Source organism: Littorina saxatilis, linkage group LG1, assembly GCF_037325665.1.
Source record: "Littorina saxatilis isolate snail1 linkage group LG1, US_GU_Lsax_2.0, whole genome shotgun sequence".
Taxonomy (NCBI): domain Eukaryota; kingdom Metazoa; phylum Mollusca; class Gastropoda; order Littorinimorpha; family Littorinidae; genus Littorina; species Littorina saxatilis.
In genome coordinates this window covers 21,020,722-21,040,429 of record NC_090245.1, presented here as the reverse complement: position 1 = coordinate 21,040,429, position 19,708 = coordinate 21,020,722, and the positions used below count along the sequence as shown (strand labels likewise).

General features: G+C 42.6%; 2 protein-coding genes across 3 annotated transcripts in view; one reads left to right on the top strand and one right to left on the bottom strand.

The window, feature by feature from the left end:
* LOC138964708 (protein disulfide-isomerase TMX3-like) overlaps positions 1-19,708 on the top strand; it is a 135,158-nt gene that overhangs the window by 50,301 nt on the left and 65,149 nt on the right. The gene's annotated exons all lie outside the window — the stretch shown is intronic.
* The window catches only part of LOC138964694 (fibroleukin-like), a 56,612-nt gene that overhangs the window by 28,919 nt on the left and 7,985 nt on the right, over positions 1-19,708 (bottom strand). For both annotated transcript variants that reach the window (XM_070336728.1, XM_070336721.1), the window contains exons 2-3: positions 16,974-17,656; positions 15,754-16,109 (exon numbers count right to left, since the gene is read on the bottom strand). In XM_070336728.1, coding sequence (XP_070192829.1) covers positions 15,754-16,109; positions 16,974-17,638 — 1,021 coding nt within the window. In that variant the 5' untranslated portion in view covers positions 17,639-17,656. The remainder of the gene's footprint in view (positions 1-15,753; positions 16,110-16,973; positions 17,657-19,708) is intronic.

Sequence of the window (19,708 nt, the reverse complement as noted above, 5' to 3'; positions counted from 1 at the left end):
TGTTGACCTTTTTATATTTAGTCAAGTTTTGACTAAATATTTTAACATCGAGGGGGAATCGAAACGAGGGTCGTGGTGTATGTGCGTGTGTGTGTGTGTGCGTGCGTGTGTGCGTGTGTGTGTGTGTGTAGAGCGATTCAGACTAAACTACTGGACCGATCTTTATGAAATTTGACATGAGAGTTCCTGGGTATGAAATCCCCGAACGTTTTTTTCATTTTTTTGATAAAAGTCTGATGACGTCATATCCGGCTTTTCGTGAAAGTTGAGGCGGCACTGTCACGCCCTCATTTCTCAACCAAATTGGTTGAAATTTTGGTCAAGTAATCTTCGACGAAGCCCGGGGTTCGGTATTGCATTTCAGCTTGGTGGCTTAAAAATTAATTAATGACTTTGGTCATTAAAAATCTGAAAATTGTAAAAAAAAATAAAAATTTATAAAACGATCCAAATTTACGTTTATCTTATTCTCCATCATTTGCTGATTCCAAAAACATATAAATATGTTATATTCGGATTAAAAACAAGCTCTGAAAATTAAATATATAAAAATTATTATCAAATTTTTTTTTTCGAAATCAATTTAAAAACACTTTCATCTTATTCCTTGTCGGTTCCTGATTCCAAAAATATATAGATATGATATGTTTGGATTAAAAACACGCTCAGAAAGTTAAAACGAAGAGAGGTACAGAAAAGCGTGCTATCCTTCTCAGCGCAACGAATACCCCGCTCTTCTTGTCAATTCCACGGGCACTGCCTTTGCCACGGGCGGTGGAGTGACGATGCTACGAGTATACGGTCTTGCTGCGTTGCGTTGCGTTCAGTTTCATTCTCTGAGTTCGACAGCTACTTGACTAAATATTGTATTTTCGCCTTACGCGACTTGTTTCTTCTTTTTGTGCAAGAGAAAAAAAACATAACATGAATAATATTCAGGTAGAGTATTTTAGTTTCCATGTTTGCACAAACTGCATCAAAATAGTGCATTCGACAAGCACCAGGGAAATCCCCCCTCCCCCCCCCCTCCCCCCTCCCTCCCCCCCCCTTCCCTCCCCTCCTCCCTCCACCCCCCCCCCCCCCCCTCCCTCCCCTCCCCTCCCACCCTCCCTCCCCACTCACACTGGAAAAACAAATCGCTGGGAACACGACCACAGTAACGCGAAGTAGAAAAACATAAGAACTAGCGTTGCAAAAATGCCTGATCCTCTTCATTTTGCTTGACGTCAGAAGAAAGCAGAAATCGAAAAGGGTAGACACGGGGTATGATGGGAGAGGTTGTTGTTGTTGTTGTTGGGTTTTTGTTTTTGTTTTCGGGGAGGAGGGGGGGAGGATACACAGTGTGATTACTGATGCCATGACAGACAGACTAAAATCATGTCAAGGTGCTCTGACCAGGAAGAAAGGTCTTACATCTGCCTTAATTGAAATTAACCGTTGAGCGGTCTCCTTGTACTCTCTGACAGAGGCAAAGCTTTTATCATGTGTTAATTGAAACAGACAGTTGGTGTGGACACGGGTACATGCTAACCCTCATTCTTCACCTCTCTCTCTCTCTCTCTCTCTCTCTCTCTCTCTCTCTCGGACATTTTCAGCAACAACAGCCACTAAGATGTCAGTTTTAGGCCTACCTAAAACTGTGGAGTCTATTCTGACCACCATTATCGCGGACCACGCTCTTATCTCCTGGAAGGTGACGGGCGAAGGCGACAAACCTGTCGTCGTGCTTCGCTTCAACTCCGCAGATCAACAAGATGGCGAGCCGACATTACCAGTGGGCGCGTGGAGACGCAAACCCCCGTCACAGATACGCCGCGACAAGAAAAGGGCAGAAGACAGGCGTGCTACTTCACGGACTGACGAAACAAGAACAGAAAACATTGTGACACAGTGCTCCACAGAAACAAACAAAAGACAGGAACAAGAAAATAAGGCAAGTGATAACATTGTTGACAGTAGGCATACTTCGCCATGCGGTCTATTTTTAGCCACCCCTGAGTTCATGCCTCCGTCACAACATGACAGTACACATTCCTGTGTTGACACGCCACGCTCTGCACGTGAGACAGACCCACCGCCTGCCACTTACACTAGGCGCAGTGGAGAGGAACATGTAAACAATAGAGACGACACCATGTGTTTGGGCGCAAGTGGTTGGCAGACCAAAGACTGTTCGCATGATAGTGCGGTAAATCAGACAGACGACAACAGTGAGAGTCTGGAACACATGGAAAAGATAACGTCTGAAAGAGGTATTGACATCAGACACATCAAGCTGCTGGCTAGTGAACTGAGAGACCGCCGTAAACAAAGACTTCTCCGCGATAGAAGAAGAAATGAATATTTTGATACTTTTGTATTTGAAGAACATAATTATTGGCACCCAGAGTTTGTACTGCAAAAGTGATGATGTTGTGCTCATGTATGATTTCAACACAGATCGTAAACGCTGGTTCTTCGATCAGTCAGACAGCATGACCAAGCTTCAGAAACATGCCATGTCGTGTCTTCGGACATTGCCCCCGATCAGCAAAGATCGGTACGCTGAATTGTACAAAGAAGAACTGGAAGAAGATCTGAGAATAGTGTCTCGCGTAGTCCGCTTTTACTTAGGATGAACAGTTTCAAACACCGTGATGTTTTCATTCTTGGTTCTCTAATGCTGAAAAGGGCCGTCACACAATATCTGTCACCACAGGGAAGAAAACAAAAGACTGAAGGACTGATCAAATCATGATGATGCATGGTATTGGTGTGCAGTGTGAGTCAAGGTATCCCTGACTCTGACAAATGCAGTGGACTCTCTATCGGACTTCCAGTAGCGAGAACTCTGCGCGATCGTGCATGCTTCGGTATATAGAAAGCTTTGTACTTCGACATCCCAACCCCACAACACCCTTTCGCTATAAACATGTGTTTTCGCGAATAAAACATTCGGATTCTCTCTCTCTCTCTCTCTCTCTCTCTCTCTCTCTCTCTCTCTCTCTCTCTCTCTCTCTCTCTCTCTCTCTCTCTCTCTCTCTCTCTCTCTCTCTCTCTCTCTATCTCTCTATCTCTCTCTATCTCTCTCTATCTCTCTCTCTATCTCTCTCTTTCTCTATCTCTCTCTCTATCTCTCTCTCTCTCTATCTCTCTATCTCTATCTCTCTCTCTCTCTCTCTCTCTCTCTCTCTCTCTCTCTCTCTCTCTCTCTCTCTCTCTCTCCACACACACACACACATACTCACTCACAGGTTTAAAGGCCCACTTCGCCTCGTGAAAACAATTCGCCTGACCGTCTCAGATCTGGCCTGGCTTGAACATGGGATAAGAACAGCTTTGTTAAATGCATTCGTTATTGGCTACGTATATTGAGGATGCCACATCATCGCGTATAAAAGGCATATAAAATGCTGAAATATCTCCATGAACAAAATAAGAAAACATGGGCCTCCTCGATCTGTTACACTCTGTACATGTACGGTTTTGATGAAGTATGGGAAAACCAAGGTGTTGGCGATGAGAGGGCGTTCCTAACAGCATTTAAAGAAACACTTATTTCATCCTATAAGCAAACCTGGCTTGAAAATGTACAAGGAAGTGAACGTTTCTCTCTGTACAGAACCTTCAAATCAACCCTAACATTATCCAACTATTTAAGTGATTTGAAACATATTAAAGCTAGAAATCTTCTGATTAGACTTAGATTGGGAGTATCTCCTCTGAAAGTGCATCGATTTCGCTTTACTTTAAATGCAACCTCCGCTGATTTAGCTTGTCCATTTTGTTGTGGCAGTGTTGAAGAGGAAGTCCACTTTGTTTTAGTATGCCCTAAATATGCTGAGTTAAGAGAATATTATATTCCACGAAAATACACTAGAATCCCATCATTGTTTAAATTAACCATGCTGTTTTCAAACACTAGTAAGCCGCTATTGATACGTTTTTCTACATTTCTCGTGCATTTGGACTCTGGAAAAATGTAGACAGAAGTCATCGTCCAAGAATTTAGTGCCTGCAGCTGTGTCGGCTTGACCTGGCCATGAAAAGTCAACAGGGTGGGGAACAGGTATAAAGGTAGCATCTGATTAACACATTCATCATGATTTCTGTTTATCTTCCAGTTTTATGGACATGTTTATCAGTTGAACCCACCTTCCCTTCTCATGTGACTGTGTGTGATTGAACCATTCCCCTGCAAACCGCCACGAAAGCACCACAGGTATATCTAGGCCTTTGCATTGGGTTAGAGGATCCTCCTGCTAGTACACATTACACAAATCAACAGCCAAGCTGCTTTTTTGTGCAAACGTTAATACAAATCCTTAAACTTCATCGATAGACACGATTGTCAACTCCGCCATTAAATATCTCAAATAAAACAAATTCTCACTCCGCACAAAAGGCAGCCAGAGTGTTTAACTGTAAAGTTGTTCTTATTCCATGTAAAAGCTTTACTAACCTGGACTAATTGTGACTTAAAAAATGGCTTACACAGGAAAGTAGGTATTATTAAAGATATCCCCTCGTTTGCCATGTAATCATCATGTTCTTTAGCACAGATCTTTCCAGGTGTTGACATGGGAAAATAAATACATCCTTCCAGATAGGGGTCTTCATTCGCGTTTTGCGGCGTGATTTTATTGTCCCTACTCCTGCTTCTTCACAGGGAGAACATGGGGTGCGGTTAGAGGAAACAAAAGCATGATAATTATATATCTGTTCTTCTTCAGAAGATCTAGGTGTAATGATGCGGGAACAAGGAGCGAGTGGGAGAAAGGTGATGTGGGAAGAAAAGGGAGAATAGTGGCGGTGAAACGATTTTTTTTTCTCTTTTCTTTTCTTTTCTTTACTTGATCTTCATAATCGTCTTCTTTTTTGCTTTTTTCCCCCTCTCTTCTTTTTCTAACAATACCTCCTTTTGACGGCGACAGCCTGCCAAACACATACCGTGCATGCATTTTCGTCTCCCCCTGTCAGCGTGAAGACGGCTTGGGGCAATAGATGCGCTGCGTGTCCTTTGTGTTCACTCTGGAGGTGGTTGCCCCACAATAAGTAGACATTGGGGTGGGTTACATAGTTACACGCACAAAAGCGAAACGAGAAAACTCAGAACTTAAAAAGCTGCATAATTTTTTCACATCTGATGATTTTCAAGAGTTACTTTCACATTTCTGTTCCAAAACTGTGTATTCTCATGTAAATTTCCTCTGAGCAGGAAGGTGTGTTTAAAGGCACAGTCCTTCCCGTGTAAACGATTCGACTCACCATCTCAGATCGGCCCAGGCTTTTATACATGGGAAAATAGTATCCCTGCACTTGCACCCACACCAACAACCCACAACCTATAGGTGCTTTCTATACAAAGGAAATGCTTTTTTTTCTTGAGTTAATTTCTTAACGGATACTGCATGATAGCAGTCTGTGACAGTTATTCATGGAGAAAATCCCCACTTTGTACAGGAAGCAGTGTAGATGTTTACTTCTTCTTTTGTTGTTGTACGTTTCCAAGTTGAGAGATCCGTCGCGATATAACCTTGAACGGTCGAAAACGACGTTAAACACCAAATAAAGGAAAGTTGAGAGATGTCTGTATCCCACGTAAAAGCCTGCATGGCCAGATCTGAGAGTCCCCATGTTTTCACGGAATGCACTGCGCATTTCAGTGTTTTGCAAAGCTTTCAATTAGAGCCATACAGGGAGGGTCTATTAAAATAATAATAATAATAATGCAAACTTCTATAGCGCTATTCTAGAAAATTGTCTACTCTCAGCGCTTTACAATACACACATCGACCAAGCATACCATACACGCACAGGCAAAGAAACCGACCAAACATAACCAACAAACTATACATGCACAGGCAAAGAAAACGACCAAACATACAATACACGCACAGGAAAAGATAACGACCAAACATAAGCAAACATACTATGACCATGGAGGGTCTATTGGGGGAGAGAGCTCTCTCTCTCTCTCTCTCTCTCTCTCTCTCTCTCTCTCTCTCTCTCTCTCTCTCTCTCTCTCTCTCTCTCTCTCTCTCTCTCTCTCTCATCCGAATCCGAAATCTCTCTCTCTCTCTGATGATACCACTATTCACACGTCCCACTCAAATGTGAAGGTATTGTCAAAACAACTTCAAGAAAGTGTTAACGAGCTTTTAGCGTGGACCGAATTAAACCACATGGCTCTTAATCCAGACAAAACAAAAAGCATGCTTATTTCCACGAAAATACACTAGAATCCCATCATTGTTTAAATTAACCATGCTGTTTTCAAACACTAGTAAGCCGCTATTGCTACGTTTTTCTACATTTGTCATGAAGGCGCTTTCCATTCGTAATCCATAATCCGTAAACGAAACAGGGCGATACTAGTAGGATGTTCTTGTTTTTGTTTACTATGTGCATTTGTATGCTAGTGCTTGAGATGTGCTCATCTCCATGAAAAGGGCCCAAGGCCTACTCATTAAAACATTCAGACTTCAGACCTCTCTCTCTCTCTCTCTCTCTCTCTCTCTCTCTCTCTCTCTCTCTCTCTCTCTCTCTCTCTCTCTCTCTCTCTCTCTCTCTCTCTCTCTCTCTCTCTCTCTCTCTCAGGATGCCATCTTTAAAAAGTTAGAATTTGTTTGGAATCGTGCTAAGTTCAGTGGACTGTAACGGTTACTGCCCTTGACACCCCCCCCCCCCCCACCCCAGCTTCACACACCTCCCTCTTTTGTGCTACGTGTATGTGTCCCTCCCTACCCAGCCTGTTATCGACACAAAATTGCTAACACAACAGAGTATATGTATAGGTTACAACACGAGTGGTTTTTTATATGGCTTGTATTTCAGTCAAGACCCAGCGGATGAATATCATCGGGAGACACGAGCCTTTGGCGAGTGGCTCTCGATTGATATTCCCGCTGGGTCTTGACTGAAATACAAGCCATATAAAAAACCACGAGTGTTGTAATCTGTATATCCCATTCTACCATCAAACACAAAGTGTAGACTACTAGCGGCACTTTTGCGATCTGTGGAGTGTGAAACAGTGTTTTCAGCGAGACATGGCCTTTTTGCAACCTTAAACTAAGTGACCGTCGCTGAAAAAATAAAACGAATGAGTGCATCTATAAGTACGCGGTAACACTACTTTCAGACCGTTTAAAAGCGTTAAGTAAAGGTTCATAAGTTGCAAGAAAGTAATGAAGTCGTATAGAAATCCATTTAGTTGAAGCGCACAATTCTTTTGCGTTTCAGGTCGGCGGAACGGGGAAACCGGTTTGGCCCCCATTTGGCTTACTCGACTCGATTCAGAATCGATTCCACGTTGTTTTTTTTCGAACGCATTATTATACAATTAGTCTTATTGACAGAGAAGCAAATTTTAGGGAACACATATGTAGATTTAACCATTTGCTCCCTATTTGAAATGTATCTACATGATAAACTGTTTTGCGAGTGTGTTTGCATGAACCTAAACTGGTATTGATGCGATGAAAACAGGACCCAAGTCTGTCACCGCCGCTTGATTGCATTTTGAAAGAATATGACTGGATTACGGAAAAATACACACATGTTAAGTTCTTAGATACCTTCATCGCCAATGTGGACTTACTGCAGAGCCAGGCAAAAGAGTAGACTTGCTCGCAAAACACGTGAAACAGCTGATGATAGCGAAGCCCAACCGTGCCAGGTAAGGACGGTCTGACAGATTCTCAAAAGTCGTCTGCTAACGAAGCAAGGGGAGGGTACTCGTGTTTTTGTTTTGGTTCGCTAGCATCTGGTTATCTTGTAAGTTGAATGTTCGTTTTTTCCCACCTGCATTGCTTTCATAATGAAAGAAACGTTTGCTTATTGCATCTCATACATCAGATCAGTTCTGAGATTCATTTTTGCGTGCAACTGATATGGTTTTCTGAGCCGTGCAATACGATTTTGGAACTTCATACAAATGTGTCACATTGTTCGGCGCGAGGTCAAAGGTCGGGAGCAAAGTAGTTCTTCGCCCAAATCGGAATCTGCACTATCATATATTTTTTTGAGTCCATGATGTATTTATTGAGCTATAAAAATACAACATATATACCCATACTGAAGTAACAGAGACAAAGAAGGGAGGTCATGGGATATAATTAAGTAAACCCTTTGAAGAAGAAGAAAACTGTCAGTCAGTGATTATCTCTCCTCCGTACCGACAAAGCCAACGTGACAGTGCGGTAAATAGCTTTACGTTGTATTATGCCTGGACCCTAGTTTACGAATCATCAGTTTCACTTTCTATTTGAGATTGTGCTTTCATGCAAGAGGAAAAGGTTCAGGGCCACGTGCGTCTGGACTTTGGGATTAGATAGAGGCAGTTCAGTGCGCAGAGCATTGGTTTTGATTGGTATTTCATACAACCTCGTCAGTGCTCTGATTACAGTTTCAAGTTTCACCAGTTTTTGATAGGTTTTGGCCCCAGGGGGGTTAAGAAACCACACAGCAACAAAGTGTAAAGGAGTGTACTAGAAGCCTGGAATTGTTCAGTTTGTGCTTGTACAAAAGTCTTTAGAAAGGGAAAAATTGTCAACCGACTCAGCTTTTTTCTTCCTTGAACCTCCAACCTGTACCAATTGTGTGTTGTATGACACATTTGATTGGCATTTTGAAATGGGAAACAAAGAATTAATTGTTTATTCCGTAGAGTTCTTTTTTTAGGGTTGCGTTTTGTGCGGAGCTTGACATTTTCTCTCTCTCTCTTTCTAGCTTTGAATTCCGATAACACACATGGATTATTTAGATACAAGCTTTCACGGAACTGTTCACATTTATACACTAAATTATTCATAAAACGTTCAAGGGGCCTTTTTTCTGTTTTTCTTAAAAAAAGGGGGTTGGAATCCAAGCTTATTTTGCAAAGCCGTGTAGAATACCGGGCTACGCACAGCATGACCACAAATGTGTCCCTTTACGTCTTTGAGATAGCATCACCGTGTATTGAATGAAAAGTATCCAACAGTGTTTATCTCAACATCTGTGCTTCATGTGATACACACTCTTTGTCTGTCAACCAAACTGCATCTACACCGAGTGAGAGTTATGCCTCTCTCTCAACACAGAAAGATGATCCGATAAATTCCAGAGTTAATGGCATACTTTATGGGCCTTGAAGAATGCTGTACACCTTATGAACCTGTTAACATCACATCATCTCTGTCATACAGTCGTTACGACGCAATAATCCGAGGAATGGAGATAGCTTTGTTCCTAGATGTAAATGCAGACAAATTTTTTTATGCCAAGGAAGATGCCATACCTCTACGCTACACATGTATTGCAACACGATTATCCAAGAACTCGAGACTGCATTTTCTGCATTCTATGCATCATAGGGCAGAACAATGAACTGACATATATGCCAATGAAGATGTCGAGATTATATAAGACATGACATGACATGACATGACGAGCTCTCCGTAAAGGGCTCATTGTCCCTCCCGCAGAGTTTATTTGCACCAGAGATTTTCAAGTGGTGTCAGTAACGTGGATCTGAACGGTCTGGTGTTAGAAAAATACACATGGGACATAATTATGTCTTCATCTGTCAGTCTATTCCCAAACAGCGAATTTTAGAAGGCGATAACTTCCGACCATCGATTTGAGGGTGCTCTTGTTGTCGACGTGTTTAGTCTTTGTTGGCATTCACGGCATCGCTTCAACGTTTGAAATTCTTTACAATGATGCAGATGGTGTTTTAGAAAGCAGTCCTATCAATGTAGTCATTTCAAGGGTTCTGAAGTAGGTCCTGTGTCGTGAATGGTGAAATTATCTAGATACCTGATGAAAAGCGTGTGCCAGCATATGTCTATGGTATACGCTTGAATCTGTAATTCAGGAAACGTGACAGGCGTTACGGCACGAGGTGTGGAGGTAGAAAAATAAAATATGAATCAAGGAAGAGTGAATGTCACCCTCATGGTGTCTGTCTCCGTAAAACAAAATTGGACAGGTTTTCACACCCCGCATGATAGCATGTTAGCGACTGGTGTCAATGACCGCAAAAAAATGTAAGAAGCCATCTGACACTGGCCGCAAAAACTGTAAAAGAAGCCCCGTACGCACTCCAGAATTGGTTGTGAGGAGAAGAGAGATGACCTGGTGATAAGCTGAATGTCGAAAGTCTGCCCATTACAGAACGACAGTGAACACGGATCATCTTTGACACTTATGGAGTGAGGTCGAGATTGTATCGAATCGGGTCAGAATATGTTATAGATTGTATGAAACTCCCATTTTGTTGTGGGCTGTTTCTCGATTGCAGGTTGCTGGTTAAAAGGGGGTGGAGGCGGGGGCGAAAAGGTGCGTAAGAAGAATGGGGGGGGGGGGGGGGGTGGCAGTTGCTTTGGAACATAAACGTATGTCGGTCTTCCTGAAGTAAAGGCCGCTTATGTGTACACCATGTTACAGATCTGCCTACTGATACGATTTGTACATTTAGTCAAGTTTTGACTAAATGTTTTAACATAGAGGGGGGAATCGAGACGAGTGTCGTGGTGTATGTGTGTGTGTGTGTGTGTGTGTGTGTGTGTGTGTGTGTGTGTGTGTGTCTGTCTGTCTGTCTGTCTGTCTGTCTGTCTGTCTGTCTGTCTGTCTGTGTGTGTGTAGAGCGATTCAGACTAAACTACTGGGCCGATCTTTATGAAATTTGACATGAGAGTTCCTGGGTATGATATCCCCGGACCTTTTTTTCTTTTTTTCGATAAATACCTTTGATGACGTCATATCCGGCTTTTTGTAAAAGTTGAGGCGGCACTGTCACACCCTCATTTTTGAGTCACTTGAGAAAAAGTGACTCTATGTAATCGGTCAGTGTTAGTCTGTCCGGCCGGCCGTCCGGCCGGCCGGCCGGCCGGCCGTCCGTAGACACCACCTTAACGTTGGACTTTTCTCGGAAACTATCAAAGCGATCGGGCTCATATTTTGTTTAGTCGTGACCTCCAATGACCTCTACACTTTAACGATGGTTTCGTTGACCTTTGACCTTTTTCAAGGTCACAGGTCAGCGTCAAAGGAAAAATTAGACATTTTATATCTTTGACAAAGTTCATCGGATGTGATTGAAACTTTGTAGGATTATTCTTTACATCAAAGTATTTACATCTGTAGCCTTTTACGAACGTTATCAGAAAAACAAGGGAGATAACTAGCCTTTTCTGTTCGGCAACACACAAATTAACGTTGGGCTTTTCTCGGAAACTATAAAAGTGACCGGGCTCAAATTTTATGTGAACGTGACTCATTGTGTTGTGAATAGCAATTTCTTCCTGTCCATCTGATGCCTCATATAATATTCAGAACTGCGAAAGTGACTCGATCGAGCGTTTGCTCTTCTTGTTCCATTAAATTGATTGAAATTTTGGCAAAGCAATCTTCGACGAAGGCCGGGGTTTGGTATTGCATTTCAGCTTGGTGGCTTAAAAACTAATGAGTGAGTTTGGTCATTAAAAATCGGAAACTTGTAATTAAAATTATTCTTTTATTAAACGATCCAAAAACAATTTCATCTTATTCTTCGTCATTTTCTGATTCCAAAAACATATACATATGTTATATTTGGATTAAAAACAAGCTCTGAAAATTAAAAATATAAAAATTATGATCAAAATTAAATTTCCGAAATCGTTTTAAAAACTATTTCATCTTATTCCTTGTCGGTTCCTGATTCCAAAAACATATAGATATAATATGTTTGGATTAAAAACACGCTCAGAAAGTTAAAACGAAGAGAGGTACAGAAAAGCGTGCTATCCTTCTCAGCGCAACTACTACCCCGCTCTTCTTGTCAATTTCACTGCCTTTGCCACGAGCGGTGGACTGACGATGCTACGAGTATACGGTCTTGCTGAAAAATTGCATTGCGTTCAGTTTCATTCTCTGAGTTCGACAGCTTGACTAAATGTTGTATTTTCGCCTTACGCGACTTGTTTCTTTTTCCCGATGACTGTCTTCGATGACGTCATATCCGGCATTTAGTGAAACTTGAGGCGGCACTGTCACGCTTTTATTTTTAAACCAAATTGGTTGAAATTTTGGTCAACTAATCTTCGGCGAAGCGCGGACTTTGGTATTGCATTTCAGCGTGAAGGCTTAAAACTTAATTGATGAGTTTGCTCATTAAATTTTTCATTAAAATGAAATTGTCGCAAACAGATTCAAAATTGATTGCATCGTATTTTTCATCAAATTCTGAATCTAAAAATATATACATATGTTATGTTTACTCTTAAAATATGATCACAATTAACGAAAATAGGTTAATTAGTGCTACGATTAAAATGTAAAAAGTTGAGCCGAAAAATGGTTTCATCTTATTCTTTATCATTTCCTGATTCCAAAAACATATAGATATAATATGTTTTATTCAAAACAAGCTCAGAAAGTTAAAAAGAATCTTTTCTGCTTACCGCAGTACGCTATTGCGCTATTCTGCCTCGTCAATTTCACTTCGTGTTGCACGGGAAAGCTGCCGCGGGGATTGACAAAGCTGTATTGTCTCGGTTAAAAAAAAAGTGCGTTCATTCTGTGATTTCAACAGCTTGACTAAATGTAGTAATTTCGCCTTGCGCGACTTGTTTTTGTTGTCGGATAGGCAGTTCTGCTTCTGCAACATTAATATAAAAGAAAACACTCAAAAAGTAAAGGTTTGTTTACACAAAGGTTGCCAGATCGACATGCATTAAAGGATGTTTCAAGTAACTTGTATACACTAATTACTTTACGACGAATTCCACATACGACATGCACCCCGATAGACCCAGGTGCAGAGAGGGAACACCAAGGTAACCACTGTCAGGCCTATTTCGGGACGCTACAAATAGTGTCGGACGTGCTTTCGGAGTGGGTCTTGCCACTTGAAGATGTCGCGCATGTTTGCACGGGATGCTGTAAGAGACAGATGCCACAGTTTAAAGGTTCTCGTCCTCTCGCTCGTTGGATTGCATGTCCTTGGTGTCGTAAACGAGATTGGTAAGAGGATGATTCTAAAAGTTTTTGTAAGATGATGATTCTAACAGTTTTTGTAAGATGATTATTCTAAAAGTTAAGGATCATTTCCAAGAATTGTAGGCTATTTGCTGGAAGTACTCGGGAGACTTTTTTTTCGCAAAGTTCAAGTCTGACTGTTGGGAGCGGCGTAATGGTCAGAAGTTGAAACAGTTCAGAAGTTTCAAAGGGTTCATGAAAAGTTCATCCATAGCTTTCAAGGGCGGATCAATTCACTTTGGAGGGGGGGGGGTTACAATATGACTGCGAAGATACAAGTTGACGGCGCCGAAGGCGCCTAAGCCTCTAGGGGGGTCCGGGGGCATGCCCCCCCGAAAATGTTTTTTTATCCAAAGAAGCAAAATAGAGCTATCTGGTGCCAATAAATTACCTATTTTTTGGGGGGGTGGGGGGGTTACGTAACCCGTGTAACCCCCCCCCCCCCCCCCCAGATCCGCCCTTGGCTTTGGAAGTGCAAGTACTAAATGTCTGGTTGGGTGTGCACTGCTAAACGTCTCACGATGAAAACTGTCTGCGTTTAGATGCACGAAACAAAATAAACAACAACCATTGTTTGTATTTGTTGTTGATTCTGAGATTTCAAAACTTACAATTTGTCGTGACAATATTGTTTTGATTTGGGTGCAAAGCGCTGGCTTGTGTGGCTGTTAATTCAAAATTCGTTTTGTGTACAATTTAGGGATTATTTCCATTCGTGCGTCTTTAGGCAGGGTGCGAAAAGGTAACACTATGACCATATTTATCTCGTGTCCGTGACGGATCTTGTAATGTGTCGTAACAAAAAACGTGCGCTCTAGCAGGCTTTCGAAACGGAACGTGATTTATGACTGTGACTGGTAGTGGTGCAATTCGCCAACCATTCATCATACTCACAGTGTGCAGATTCCGTTCTGACGCACTCCTACTGCAGGGAAATAATCCCTAAATTGTACACATTACTCTGAAAAATGGCAGTAGGCCTATATCAAGCCAGAGAAGAGGGGAGACACGTGCGCATTTTGTAGTATATAATGTAAATAAAGGTCAGTTGTATTTTTTCCGTTAATATTTGTGGTGACTCAGATTTATTGCTGCTTATGTGTTCCTGATTCTGATGGTGTGTTCCTGATTTTCATGACTTGAGTTCCTGAAAAGGTGATTTAGGGGTAGTCATGCCTGCCAGGGTGAGCACATATATAGCAATTAACCACGGGAGGTTGTGTCAAAGAGGTTAATTCGCTCCTTTCCGCTTAGCCACAAAGCATCGTCGTGTCAGCAGAGGTGCTGATTCGCCCGTATATTCCTATCCTAGTTACCGGTTTGGAAAAAAAAATTCAAACTAAGATTGGTTTAAACACAATTTTATTCAAAATACATGACATGAGACTAAGATTCCGGTTTGACTCGCATGATTTTCAGTTTCGGGTTTGTACATAATGTAGCCCTAGCACCCCTGCGTTCTATATATGGAAGGTAGGCCGTGACTGCAATACTATCTAATAATGATGTTTGGGGACCTGGTTAGACATCGTGGTACAAGCTCCCTTGTATCCTTAGAATAATAGTGGTTGCATCAATGGCAAATAGCTCACGCCGCACAAATATATGCAGCAGGGCCAAAATGTCAGAGTGCCTTGACTGCTCGTCACGAGCTGAGACCTAGGGAATGTTGTTTCTTTTTTGTTGCGCCCAGACTGCCCAGTCGTGTCTTGGTTTGTTTGGTTACAAAAAGAACAGGGAGAAAATAGAAGAGAAAGAAAGGAAACGGGGTAGGCTTACCACGGTTGCAGGGAAATTATGACGCAAGTGAAAATGCGAGAGCCGTGCGATTTAGGGTGTGTGTGGCGGGGGGGGGGGGGGGCATTAGTGACGGGAGATAGGTTTTGGGGGTAGGCGCAAAATCAACACCAGCATGTAGGCCCCCACCTCTCTCTCTCTCTCTCTCTCTCTCTCTCTCTCTCTCTCTCTCTCTCTCTCTCTCTCTCTCTCTCTCTCTCTCTCTCTCTCTCTCTCACACACACACACACACACACACACACACACACACACACACACACACACACACACACACACACACACACACACACACACACACACACACACAGTATGTCACGGGGGACAGGAAACTCATTTAACTCAATCAAGTGAAAGGTTGGCATCATCATTTTGCGACACACAAATGTTTTCTGTTCAGCGCGGCCCTGGTCATGACTTTGACAGAGAGTGCAGTAATGCAAAACTAGGGTAGTCTACCCATACACATTTATTTGGTTCAGCTGTTGTGCGTAGCAGTGTTGTTTTGCCATTTTGAAAACGACTGGTGTCAGCCTCTTCAGAAGCCGTACAAGGTTTGTTTTGGCGCCATTTGTTGTGGGCTATGTGGGTAAAAACCCTGTAGTTTTGTAATGGCTCATTGTATTGCTTTTAAATTTGACATGAGAATTGATAACACAATAAGAACGAAATTGTTGGACACACACACACACACACGCACGTACACACACAACCACACACTCACACACATACACACACACACTTACACACACACACTCACACACACACATACACACACACACACACACACACACACACACACACACACACACACACACACACACACACACACACGGAGAGATAGGGGACACACACACGCAGCCCCACAGATCAGACACACAAATCCTCCCCCCTCCTCCACACACACACGCACTCTCCACCCCACCTCAAAAACTCGCACCACGCACCACGCACCCCATTCCCCAGGCTTACCTCTATACGTAGTGGACTTGTCCGTAACACCCGGACACGACCTGACCTTCGCCACGCTCTGCACCTCAAAGTTCTTGTGCGCCGCCCCGGCCAGGAGCTTGCCGCCTCCGACCATCATCTCTCCGGGCGAGTTGGGGGCCCTGGTGAGCACGTTGTTGACCTCCACCACGTCCAGGAGCACGTTGGACAGCTTTTTGTTGAGGGACTTGTTGATCTTGCGCTGCTTGGCCAGCTGGCGTTGCACAAACATCATGGCGCGGTAGATAGCCGTGAAGTTGGAGGAGTAGGCGCTCAGCTGTTTCTCCGCCTTGTCCAGCGCTGTGCTGTGTCGGGACAGGGTGGAGTTCAGCTCCCGGCTGTCACACAGCAAGGAACATGAATTGAGATTTAGAACACCGTTTTATTATCAGTTATTGTCCATTTGTGTCATGAAAAGCATTAAGTCAAAATAAGACTAACAGTTGGTGTGCTGGTGTGTTTTTTTCTGTGCCACCGGTGAATGCCTCAACTTATGTACAGCAATACAAACAAACAACAGTTTTGTTGATGTTACTGCCTTGTTGAGTAAACAGGCACGCTGCAATTATAAGAAAGAACACTCTTTGACTGCAATTTATGTTTCTTATATATATGGTCAAACGCGTCATTTTTTATTTCCATAGGCCCTATATGATATAAGGTTAAAGTTGGTGTACAGCGAAACCATGCAGTAACTTTCTGAGCATGCACTTTGGAAAGCTAACATTTTCAGAGAAGCCTCCGTTGATTCTAAAAATATAAATAAATGAACGCCACCGCCGGTAAGTAACTATTTTCACACACGTATTCCGGAGATTGCAAAGCTCTATCAGACGTTTTGTTTATCTCTCCTTACCACTATCTCTAAGTTGCAGCGAGCTGTGATTTTTCTTTCTTCGCTTCTGTAGCATGTACGGACTTATAAACCAGAATAGTATAGGAAGCGGTACATGTGAAAAGGGTTATTGTGACAAGGCAAGGAGTCTGAGTTCTTCAAGGAAGCTCGGAGAAAAGAAGGACACAGCAAGAAATCGAGATTCTTCAAGAATAAATGCCTGTTTTTAACACGCACACGCACACACACACACACACACACACACACACACACACACACACACACACACACACACAAGCGTGCGCACGCGAACCAACACACATCCTCTAACCCTCACAAGAACCCCCTCCAACCTGACAGCACCCACCTGCGAAGCATTTCCTCCAGCAGTCGTCCCTCCAGGTCACGGACCTGTGACTTGAGCACGTCCACCCCCTGGCCCGCTGTATCCGGGTCCGCCACCCCTCGAGCCCCTCCCGTAAACCGCCCGCTGGACCCTTCAGCGTCTCCGGACATGAGGGCAGCAGCAGCTGGGCGGTGCGATTCACTTGACCACTGGTAGCTCTGCGAGGTCTGAGCGTCCGCCTGCATGGTTGGGCACTTGGACACGTCGAACTCGTTGACCACCAGCGTGTAGGAACACTGGGAGCTGTGCACTTTGGCCTGATGCCTGGCCGAGACCGCACTCAGGTGAAGGAGAAGAAGAAGAGTCAAGGAAGCTATCACAGAGGTGGGAGAAGAGGAGGAGGCGGAGCAGGAGGGTCTCCTTGAGCAAGTTGTTGTCGTCGAGGTGGTTTGTAACCTCCGCAACGCCCTGGTGTCTTGGCAAGTACACTGTTCGCACACCTTCAGTCGCCTGGCTTTACTCATCATGTCTGTATCGTCACTGTCACTGAAGGAGTTATGGTGATGTTGTTCTTCCCCCTCCTCGCCCTCTACGCTGTCACAGCTCCCTGTGCTGTCAACGTCTGATCTTTTCACTGCCTGTGGCATCGTGGCTTGGCAGCCAAGGCGCTCGTCTTTGATGGTCATTTTTGTCACTGCAAATCACTGGAGCAGAAAAGCATTGGAGATTAGAAGGAGACAAAAGACATGTAGAACATAGTGCAATGTAATTTTGATTAAAACTTGCCGGCTTCTTGCAAGCGAGTTTCATCGACGATTTTGAGATGAGTTCATTATTTGTATCATAAGTGTTTGTCTGTGTGTGTCTACTTCAAAGACCACTGCATGGGTCGACGTAAATGTAACGTTTTGTTTTGTCAATAATTAAACGTTCCAATAAACTACAATACTTGGGTTTTTTTATTCTGAATCTTGGAACGTTAGCAGTCTATCTGTTTTTGTAACATCAAATTGGTAAACTTCTGAAGCACGAAAAGCATGGCGAAACCTAACCAAGACTCTTAAACAGCATATTGAAAACCGGTGTCGCAAGGATGTCCCAGACCTGGTTACTGTACGAAATTTGCGTACAATCTTACGAAATTGAAGACCGCTGTACGATTATACGCCAGACATTAAAATCATACGCAAAAAAAAAAAAAAAAAAAAAAATTAAAAAATAAAAATTAAAAAAATCAATCGAGCATATTCCTGTACATCACTGAAGGGGTTTTTGTGTGAAGATGGAACATGACTACCTTAATTATGGGGTTCTTCAGGAGTTAGAAATATAAGTCTGAAGAGGACTGTGTGAGACCAGAAAATACTGACCAGTGCAATGACAGAAATGAAGGGCTGACTCAATACTGCTGACAGCAGCTGATGCAAATTTTCCTCAGAGGTCAAAAATAAAAATTATGTTTTTCTATCATTCGTTTTGTGTCACATTTTCAAATATCTAATAGTGTATGGGGTTTTTTTTCAACAAAAATGTTTTAATTTACTTTCAGCACAAATTCTTTCTTACATGTATTTACAGTCTTTAAATAATGGGGTTTGAGGGGGGAATAAAGCACAGTGTGTACCGCGAGAATGAATTGTACACCTTAAAATTCTGATTGTACACATTTTTAGCCTCATTTGTACACCAGGAAATTTTAGTGGTAATCAGGTCTGATGTCCTTGAACTAATCTCATATCATTGTTTGCGTTAACTTGCATCTTACGGTGCTATCTCTGTGCGGGGTTTTGTCCCATGACGGATCGGATTCTGTGGTAATAGTGCCTGAAATGTGTTCGTATTCATCGCAGCAGAAGCTACGGAAACCCGATCCCTTTGTTGTGATTCTGTCTTCAAAGCAAGCAGTGATGTAGTTTCTTTCAAGCGTTAAACTTTCTTTCTTGTCAGCATTTTGTAAGCTTCAAGTTGAAAGTTTGTTGAACTACTGTTCTGTTGTTTCAGCAATGTGAACCTTAAGAGTAAAAGGTACCACCAGTCTCACGAAAGCGATTATTTTCAACACTAAACAGACCTTTTAGAGCTTTTATGTGGGGGTAAAAGCACTTTACGCTAGAGGGAGAAAGAGAGAGAGATATATATTGTGTGGGTGTGTGTGTGTGTGTGTGTGTGTGTGTGTGTGTGTGTGTGTGTTTGTTTCCCGTGAATGATATATTCTGATGCATTTTATTCGATTTTAATTTTTGAGTGTTCTGTGTACAAGTCGCCTGACACTGCGAGCCAGTTTTCCTTGATTTTATAAGGACAGTAAAATGTTGAGTCCTACCTATACCAAATCTACAGCCTGCCAACTTTCTGAGCAGAGAGTTTTTATTCTGAATTATGTGTGCAAAGGACACCGGCACATGCATTGGCCAGGCTGTTTATTTTTGGTACACTGAGCCCAAAAAGTTAAGGATATTTTTTCAGTGGTATAGCCCAGATGTTAAACAGTAGTTTTTTGGTCAGAAATATACGTGTATTTGAAGATCCGTCTTTCTTCTGCTTAAAAATGTGTTTCTTGAATCTGAGCAATATTTGGGTATGACGTCACATGTCCGTGACCACGCCTACCCTAAAAAATGGCGTTTTTTGACGGCATGATTCACCTTCAACCGTCGAAACGGTGACTTAAACTGAATAATATTTTGCATTTTTTACACCAAAAGGTTTATTTGGTGTCTTACCTAACAAGTCATACAAGTTTCGTTCAATTCCGC